This window comes from Eupeodes corollae, chromosome 1 (assembly GCF_945859685.1).
Source record: "Eupeodes corollae chromosome 1, idEupCoro1.1, whole genome shotgun sequence".
Classification (NCBI taxonomy): domain Eukaryota; kingdom Metazoa; phylum Arthropoda; class Insecta; order Diptera; family Syrphidae; genus Eupeodes; species Eupeodes corollae.
In genome coordinates this window covers 106,668,528-106,678,612 of record NC_079147.1, presented here as the reverse complement: position 1 = coordinate 106,678,612, position 10,085 = coordinate 106,668,528, and the positions used below count along the sequence as shown (strand labels likewise).

The window sequence follows — 10,085 nt, the reverse complement described above, 5'->3', positions numbered from 1 at the left end:
TGAACCAGGGCCTAGTGACTTACAACTCTCAACCATTCCTGTGTGCGAGTAATGTTGCCAGGAATGGAGGGGACCTACAATTTTATGCCGAATCCGAACGGCTAGTTTGAGAAAGCACTTTTTTCATGACAAGAATTACTCTTGAAGGATTTGTCAATTCCTCGCAAGAGGCAGTACCCGCGAAAATTAATTTTTTTAAATTATGGTGGCACAGACAGGGATTGAACCCAAGACCCCTTGCATGACAGTCCAACGCACAAACCATCATGCCACGGGTACTGCCACAAAATAGCTCAGCAGTGCTAAATCGCACGATCTTGGAGGCCACGCCATCCATGGGCCCACGACGGAAGATATTGCTATCGCCAAAAATATTCTTTAATAGATTGGTTTTATCGTTGGGTGAATGACATGTAGCGCTATCTTGTGCCTCCAATTTAGGCACGAAAATATCATTAATCATGGGTCTACGGCGTTACTCATTGACTGTTACATTATGGCCAGCTTTATTTTCGTAGTATGGACCAATGATTCCCTCTACCAAAACAGTGATTATTTGAGGAGGGAACCGTAGTGGAGTCTCAAAAATAGCTTGAAAATTATAATAGCACCAAATGCGATAATTTTGCTTAATTACGTACCCGTTCATCCAAAAAAGAGTATTTTTGGCCATCTCGTTTTGAGCTCTTTCACTGAACGTGCGACGTGCTCGATGATTGTTCGGCTCCTATTCTTGTACGAGTTAAATTTTGAAAGCCCTCAAATCCAGATCATTCTGCAAAATCTTCAATTAATCTTAGCTTATAACTCCCCATAGGAATTAATTGTAAGAGGTCTGATTTTCCAAATTGAAAATTTTGACATTTCTCGACGTTTCAAGGTCGCCAGAGTCGAAATAAAAGATTCTTGGAAAGATGTCTGTGCGTGCGTGTACGCCTGTACGTCCATAGCTCAAGGACCAGAAGAGATATCGACTTCAAATTAATCGTATTATACAGATAAAAAGGCAGAAAGATACAGAAAGGACTCTTAAGAAAATTGCTTGGGTGTTTTTTTTTACCACAGCAGTTTAAAAAAAGGTGGACATTTTTTTAACCCTATAAGTATCTCTTGAACCAATGACGCTAGAGACTTGAATTTAATTGTATATAATATATTGTAACGTGATACCGAACAAATACATTTTTTGAAAAAAAATCCAACTAACGGTTTTTTTTTATAAATCAAAAAAACTAAAAAAAAATAGTTAGTTCGAAAATTTTACGAATAAAAAATGGTTTTATCTCCAAAACAATTTTGTGCAACCAAGAATAACGTTTTTGATAACGGCTAAAATTTTGAGAAAAATCAAATTGAAAGTTATCTTACAAAAAATAAAAAAAAAACAATGAAACTTTGTAAAAATTTACGACTCAAATAAGTTTTCAAAAATTAAAAACATTGACTTCAAACTAATTCCACCTCACAGAAAATTTTTTTTTATAAAAATCCATCAGTCCGTTTTTTTCATAAAAAATAAAATCTACAAAAAATATTACACAAATTTGATAAAAAATGATGGTCGGCTCTCTATATCTCGTGAACAACAGAAAGTATTGATTTCAAATTAATTTTATTCATCCAATTTGTATTTCTATCTACTCGTATCTATATAAAAATGAATTGCTGTTCGTTAGTCGCACTAAAACTCGATAACGGCTAAAAGGATTTATCATATCTTAGTCTTGAAATGTTCGTGGAGGTCTAGGAAAGGTTTAAAAGGCTAGAAAAAATTTATTTGCAATTTATTACCGCTGCATAAAGTTAAAATTCAATCATATATATGAAAATAGTCTTCGGGTGCACTTTGGAGGATCTAATGTTTCCTTGACGCTCCCGGAGGAACCGGAAAAACTTAATTTCATTGCTTTTGCGAGGATCAGATCGCGAAATGATGTTGCTTTGGCTTCATATGAAATAGCTGCTATGTGCTAGAAGGCGGACGAACTGCACATTCTGCCTTAAATTACCATTAAACATGCTAATTACCGAAACACCAATTTGCAACATCGCCAAAAATAGCGCAATGGCCAAGATTCTACAAGTATGCAAATTAATTGTTTGGGATGAATGCACAATGGCCCATAAGAGGTCACTGGAGACGCTGGACAGAACATTGAAAGATCTTCGTGACATCCAAAAATTTGGGGGTGGGGCTATGATTCTGTTGTCAGGTGATTTTCGTCGCACTCTTTCAGTTATTCCCCTATCAACTGTTGCTGATGAACTAAATGCATGCCATAAATCATCGAATTTGTGGCAGCACGTAAAGACAATTAACATGCGATTATTTTTGCAACATGATGAAACTGCAAATGCGTTTGCGAAGCAGTTGTTAGATATTGAAAATAATAAAGTTGCAATGGACACCTCGACCGGATTCATCAAATTACCCACAGCTGCTTATTCAGCGTGTTTACCAGATATAGCGCAAAAGTTCAATAACCATAATTGGCTGGGTGAACGAGCAATATTGGCAGGGAAAATAAAGATGTCGAGGATCTCAATAGGACCATTGGTTTCCTTCAAATTAGACGACACCGTTATGAACCAGGATGACGTAGTCAACTATCCCACGGAGTTTTTAAATTCACTGGAATTGCCTGGAATACCATCTCAAAATTTGCAGTTAAAAGTAGGATCAGTTGTCATCATACTGCGTAACATGATTCAACCTCGACTATGCAATGGAACAAGCCTTTACAGCAAAGGCATTAAGGCAACAATCATAAAAGGAAAATACAGAAGAGGATGTCTTGATCCCACGAATACCGATGATACCAACAAATTTACCATTCGATATTAAACGCTTACAATTTGCATTACGTATGGCCTACGCGATGACAATTGTAACGGTTAAAAAACTTTTTTCCTTAAACTGGCCTAGTATTTTGTATGCGTATTGGCATACACACAACCATTCACTTACGAAAGAAAAGAGAGAACAGTAATATCCTTGGTTCTTAAAACCAAAAAGGACTCAGAAACCGACTTTTGCTCTGTTCGAGATTAAGACCGATCCCAAAACAAACGAAACTAAATTTGTACGCACTCTCTTCCTTCTAAAAGTTTTTCCACTAACGATTTTCCCCACCTTTAGTACCGATGTTTACAGACCCATCGGCCCGTCCAGGCAGGAGTCATTAGTGGTGTCCCGAAGCTCTGGTAACCTAAGGCTTGCTGGTTGCCATGCTTAGCTCGTCGATGGGGGGGGATCTTGTTACTCGCTAAGGGACGAGGTTACTTTCTTCAAGCCTTAATCTGAGTTGGTAATCGATTGTAAAATTTGCCATCTTTTTAAGAAGAGGGACCCGAATTATAGCTACCGATATTTCATAACTTCCTCTTTTTGCACGGCATCTTCTTAGAGGAGGACATAGATGTTCATGTCCTCGGAGCTTATCATAACCCACCCTATAAAGTATTTCGAAGATACAAACCTCTGAAATACTCCTACGCCATTACGCGCTCCACTAATCGTTGTAACAGCCCTTTATTGAAAAGGGAAAGTCGTTGACTTCCCCTAATATACTCTCAGAGACCTCATTCTACCCTTCACTTTCCGCACACCCACTTCCCTAATTTTTTTTTTAAAACTCCATACTATTTTTTTTCTTGTTTATAGAATAATAACTTTTGTCACTTCAATTAACAGACCGCGAATCCAAAAAAAAATGATTATCCTTCATTTAAATTCTTCATGAATTTATTTTTATAAGTTAACAAAGTTATTTTTGTAAGTGTTTCTTAAAACTATTAACAACAAAAAAAAATATTATTCTAAATTTCATCACCATACATCGGAAAAATCAGATAAGTACTACCGATTGATTATTTAAATACAAAAAATATTGAAAACTATTTAATTCCTTTTTTTTTATAGATCCTGTCAATTAATTTCGTTCCAGATATCCCCAAACTTAACCGAACAAACCCGTATCTATTTTATTTCATTTCTTCTTTTTTCATTTTTTTTTTTTTTTTTAGATTTCATAAGTCTAATTTATATGATTTGTATCAATAATAATATAGGTGAATAAAAATTGACTTACCATTGATCCTGAATGTTGTGCACAGCATTTTGATCATATGATTAGCTAGACGTCGATTGAATTAAATTAAGTTACTCGGGCATTGAAGGATATCAAGAAAAAAAAATAAATTAACTTATCTCATTTCACACTGATAAAAAAAAAATAAATTTGTTGTTACTGCCGTATATGGGATGTTACATATAATATACTCTATATGATCTTAAATATCATTTCTACTCTCATTTACTTTCTACCTATCCTTTTCTATTTCTTTTATTTAATATAAGGCTGATCAAACTTTAACCTTTTTCTGATTATGAAAAAAAAATATTCTTCAATGAAATCTTTCTTATTCTTTATCCAACTACTAAGCTTCCGCTTACTTTCATATAAATCTATCCACTTGTCGAAAATTTACTTTAATTTTTATCTTTTTTTATCTTCAAAAATTACTTATTCTTAGTTATTTCTTTAATCAAACTTTCATTTCAATCATTCTTACTTTTATCAAAACAAATTATCTCTATAACAATTATTGTTATTCCATTATAGTTTTTTATAATTATTATTTTTTTTTTTTTAATTTCCTATCCTTTTCTTAAACCTAAATCTAATTTTCTATTCTTATTCCTTTTGTATTTTTTTTTTGATTATCTTTTTCTTTTTCAAAATAGGCGATCGAACAAGTAGTTTTACCCTTTTTTTATCTTCTTCTATTAATATAACTACTTTCTTAATTTTTTTTTTTTTTTTTTAATTACATCCTTTTCAGTACTATTTTCTAATATTATTTAAGGGCCTTTAGTTTTCTTAACTCCCACTTAATTTCTTTAATTTCCCTAGGTCTTTCCTTTTTAGGTACTTTTATCTCCCTTTTTTTTTAACTTTCTTTCCTGCCTAATTTCTTCTATCCTTTTTTTTTCTTTTTTTTTTTTTTTTTTAGCACTTTTATAATTATTATTAATTTTCACTGATGCACTGACTGTGACAACTGTGGCCGAAAAGAATTGTATCCCCCCGAAGTCCAAGAGATTCTCCCACGTTGGTGCCACTTGATGGCCCGAAGTGCGAAAGACTTCTTATTGGATAAATCCCTATTTGGGACAATTGATCAGGTCAAAACTGTGGTTGACGTAAAGTTGGTGAAGTTGAAGTTGTCTTCAGATTATTTGTGAGACGAATTTTTCTATCTGAATCTTTTGCACAGATCCAAATTCGTTTTCTCTGGTGAAGGACAAGCTGGTTCACTGCTCAGAATCCTAAAGGGATAACGAATAACTTAGCGCTTTTGAACTCTGAATTTTTGACAAATTACCTTTTCTTTCTGAAATTCAGGTTTTGTGGTGGAAATTTAGTGCCTCTGCAGGACAAGACCGCGAGGTTTTACTTTCACACCTCGGTCTAGGACTCAAATTCGAGTTATTATTTTTTTTTGATTTTTGGGGGATGATTTATTCTTTATGTCTTTTTCCTTTTTTTGGTTTTGGATTTGGTTTTAGTTTTCTTTCTTTTTCTAGTTTACTCTTTTTTTTTTCTTTTAATTTTATTTTACTTTGCTTTAATTTTTTTTTTGTAACTAGCACACTGATCGATGGAAGAAAAACCTAACTCGGTTGACGTCTGGAGGGTAAAAGAATTGGTTAAGTGCACTTTTACACCACGAGAGCTTGCAATTCAGAATTTCTTTTACAGTGGTACACGAGGAATCTAAACGAAGCCGGATTGGTAATTTGGTACGGGGCGGCTCGGAACATTGGTTTATTTTTCTCAAACGTCAAAACTCTCTTAAACTTAATACCTATGACATATTGGTTTAAGCTTCATGCGCAAGTTTGCGTTGGGTTCAAATGAGCAACATGAATACGACTTTTGACGAAAGTCATTATTCTTATTGGAATATTTGTACTATAGTTTTGTTTTGTTTATTTTTTTTTTTTCATTGGATTATATGAGATGTAATATTACTGTCTTATAAGAAATAAACAATTTTTTTATTTTTTTATACAAAAAATATTGTTAATAAGTTGGGAAAATTTTGTGTTTTGGTTTTATTTACTTAATGAAATAGTAAATAAGCGGTTGGTAGTAAGGCAATTTATGAGACCGTTTCCTACACAATAAATAAAACGCAAGGACAGTCTTCAGAAGGCAATCAACTTTTAAACCTATAAATAGCCAGTTTTTCATGAAAACTCTTTTTTTTTAAGTAAGCAACATGATGTGTCGAAAATAATAATAAAACTTAATGCTTCATTTAAAAAAAATGCTTTTTTATTCCATACGTTTTGTTCGTTTTGAAATTAATTTATACAAAAATGTATGTCTTTTATTTATTGATTGAGGCAGTACGAAATCTGCTGGGTCAGCTAGTTCATTTTATATAAATTTAAAAAGAGGTTTTCTTTTCAAAGGCCTTAGCTAAAATATAAACAAATCAGAGTGATTTGAATATGAATATCTTGAATATTTTTTGGTTTAAATTCAAATTTTTTCGATTAAATGACTTAAATTCCATTGTGAATTATTATGCATTAATTTTTCAAAAGCTTTTTTTTTTAGAACACCTAGTTATCTGAGACACTAACCATCTGTTAGTACACTTTTAGGTCTAGTAGCTTAAAGCTTAATAAATCGGATGTTGTTTGGTTCTTTCAAAATAAATATATGTTATTTTTCTTCAGCAAAAACCGTTAAAATCTTTTAAAAATTCAATAGTAACAATTGTAAGCTTTCGAATGAGGGAATACTTGGAAATCTAAAATGAGGTTAGAACTAATCTTGCAGTATCTTGTAGTAAAAAAAACTTAAACCGAAAAGTTTTATTTAATTTGCAATTTTATTTATTAATTATGTACATTTTTAAATTAAAACCATACTTTTTGGTTTGTACATCACGATGAATATCGAACCTATTGTGGGTTGCGAGCCATGTTCTCAACAGCGGAAACCAATTGCATGATTTGTCCAGTTACACGTCCAAGACAAGCTCTCTCCCTGTCGTCAGTCAAAACCTTGCACTGGTTGAATTTGTCTTCAGCAAGTTGGGTAATCTTTCTGCGAACCTCAGGTTTGTCACCGAGAACTTTGGAAGTGCTGAGACGAGCCTTAATCTTGGCATCGAATGCTGCTGAATCTGGGTATGATGCCCAGTATCCTAAAGCTGAATCATCTTCCTCATTGTTGTTCTCGTTGCCGTTTGACATTTGACCACGTGGGCGTTGTGCTGGGTGACGGTATTGGGTTTGTTGTCTTTGCAACATAGCTCCAAAGCTTTCAGCAGTTAGTCCATTGACATCTGTTAGGATACGTCCGTTCATGGAATTTGTGTTACGAGAAGTTGAGTCATATTCACTGGACTATAGAAAAATAATTAAAAATACTTAAAAATTGCTAAACTTTAAAACTCTTTAAATTGAAAATACCTCGTAAGCGAGTGCGCTGGCAAGGACCAAACTGAGAACGATGAAAAGTTTCATGGTGAGATGTTTAGTTAGCTGATTTGTTAAACTTCAACTTACGAATGAATATTGAAACTTAAACCTCCCTATTTATACTGAAAAACTTTGATTCATCTTAATATTTCAAATACTGTAATTATAATAGAATTTGTAGTAAAAATGAGATAAGGCAGTTTGATTGACATCTCTCGATCTATTTTTTGATAAGTAGAAAAATACAAAAACAAAATGCTTTAACTGATAAAACGTTTGTTATTAAAACAATCTAACACTTTTCCTTAAAACTAAAATTTTTGTAATCTGCTTAAATTAAAACCACTTTGAGAAAATTGTATTTTATAAAGATTTCAAAGAATTACCTATTCAGAGTTTTACTTGAATAGAAAAGATGGTGTTCAGATTGGCCTGATTTCAGACATCTGCGCTTAGTCTAGCTATTGTTAACTATTCTTAACAATAGTTAACTATTGTCTTTCCTAAACATTAAGATTGTAAGGATCGTTAAAAACATGACGTTGTCACATCCTTCATAAACTCATTGTTGAAGTGTCAAATAGTAACGATTTGTAACAATTCACAATTTACTTCGGTAAGATTAGACGATATAGATTTAGATTTATTTCATTGAATGCATACACAGTAAGACGTACATCTTATAATATTAGTGATATGCTAAAATACAAAACATAAAATAGTTAACAGGCTACTTCAAAGATGAATTTATATACATTTTTTGAGTTTAAATAAAATTTAATTTAATTTAATTAATAATTAATAATCTCATTCTTTAAATTCAAATTGATTTCTTCAGTTAAAATTACAATTAGTATATAATATTAATGTACATATGTATATTTATACAAATTTTTGTAGTTCAGTTCGTTATTTAAAATCATGTAATATAAAATTCGTACATATTAATCTCAACTCTCAACTTTATGCGAGGTTCTTTGAAAATTAGGCACTTTGAAAATGACTTCGGAGTTCTAATCGAAACCTAGTTTCTCCATTTAAAGTTTTCAAGTTTCTAGGCAGAAGATTCCACAGACGAATAGCGTAAACAAAAAATTGTTGTTCAGAGGTACGACAGGAATAATGAGGGTGCATAAGCATTAAGGATCTGCTTGAGGAACTGAATTGAATCCTATTATATAAACTAGAAGGTTGTTGCGTGTTTATTATGTTACAGAGTAGGAGTAGAGTCCTGTACCGCATGAGATGATCAAAGGAAAAGTTGTAAATTTGGCGTGAAAATTCCGAAATACGATCAAAACGACGTAGACCAAAAATGTAGCGAGCTATGTTATTAAAGGCGACATTCAATTTCCTTCTACTGTTGGCATCACAGTTGCTAAAAACTTCGCAACCATAAGTTAATATTGGGATCACAATCGTTTTGGCAATCATCATCCGAGTGTTCAAGGGCGTAAAATGTTGTGACGACCATAACATTCTAAGAACCCCATAAACCTTACCCACCGCCACATTGATATGGCTGTCCCAAGTAAGTCTCCTGTTAAACAACATGCCTAGATTTCGCGCATTCGATGTAAATTCAATTGGTATACCATTCAAGCAGATGCTTGGAAAATACTCCAGGTTAATTGCTGATTTATTGATGATAACACATTTTGACTTGGTAGGATTTAAGAAAAGACCATTATTCTGAGACCAATTTGATATTTTTTCGAGATCTTGGTTGATAGTATAAGCTCCATCTTCTATTAGCCCCAGGGGACAACTATAGATCAACTGTACATCATCAGCAAACATTTGAATCGCACATCCCGAAATCTGAGTTGGTATTTCATTAATGTATAGAGAGAAGAGAAGGGGACCCAAAATAGAACCCTGGGGAACTCCTCTGGTTGTGGGAAGGAATGACGAAATTTTGTTATTAACCGACACCGCCTGAAATCTATCTTGCAGATATGTTTTTATCAACTTAACCGCCAATGGAGACAAACCATAATAACTAGAAAGTTTCTGACATAAAACGTGATGGTCCACCGTATCAAAGGCTTTTGAAAAGTCTAGTAATACTAGAAAAGATACTAGGTTATCATCTAATGCCAATCTTATTTCTTCAACTACATTGACTATTGCTGTAGTACAACTGTGCTTCTCACGAAAGCCAAATTGTTTACTTGACAACAAGTTCTGTGATCTGATATGGACATTGAGCTGTTTTTGGAGAATTTTCTCGAAAACCTTGGACAGGAAAGGTAACATGGAGATGGGCCTGAATTCATCCGTGTTTCGACCCTTGGGAATTGGAATGATTTTTGCCCTTTTCCAATCATCAGGGTAAACGCCCGTCATAATTATAGTGTTGAAGATATGGGTCAAATAGGTTAAGATGTATGGTAAAATTGCTTTCACAAAAACTGGATGTATGCCATCGATTCCAACCGCATTCGATTTGATGCTAAGCAAGCTTTCAACGATATCTGTATTATCAATACCAACAAAGTCAAATGACATACCTTGGTGAGAAGTATTAAGAGATTCCCGAGTAAGTGATGAAGATGAGTTATGAGATAGATGTGGAAAA

General features: G+C 33.3%; 2 protein-coding genes across 2 annotated transcripts; one reads left to right on the top strand and one right to left on the bottom strand.

Moving 5' to 3' along the window:
* Positions 1–2,401: 2,401 nt before the first annotated feature.
* Positions 2,402–2,845, top strand: LOC129942481 (uncharacterized). Its single transcript, XM_056051459.1, has one exon. It carries the CDS (start codon positions 2,402–2,404, stop codon positions 2,843–2,845), a length of 444 nt encoding a protein of 147 aa, XP_055907434.1.
* A 4,045-nt stretch (positions 2,846–6,890) lies between these two features.
* On the bottom strand, positions 6,891–7,635 carry LOC129939843 (uncharacterized). Its single transcript, XM_056048010.1, has 2 exons — positions 7,496–7,635; positions 6,891–7,429 (listed from the first exon to the last, which is right to left on the bottom strand). The coding sequence occupies exons 1-2, from the start codon at positions 7,547–7,549 to the stop codon at positions 6,983–6,985; spliced, it is 501 nt and encodes a 166-aa protein (XP_055903985.1). The 5' UTR covers positions 7,550–7,635; the 3' UTR covers positions 6,891–6,982.
* Positions 7,636–10,085: the final 2,450 nt, after the last annotated feature.

What these genes read in the sequence shown, in the direction of transcription:
- LOC129942481 (XM_056051459.1), top strand. Translation starts at nt 2,402, where the DNA reads ATGGACACCTCGACCGGATTCATCAAATTACCCACAGCTGCTTATTCA.
- LOC129939843 (XM_056048010.1), bottom strand. Translation starts at nt 7,549, where the DNA reads ATGAAACTTTTCATCGTTCTCAGTTTGGTCCTTGCCAGCGCACTCGCT. An exon ending in CCAGCGCACTCGCTTACGAG is followed by an intron (nt 7,430 to 7,495) that starts GTATTTTCAATT and finishes ATTTTTCTATAG; the next exon opens with TCCAGTGAATATGACTCAAC.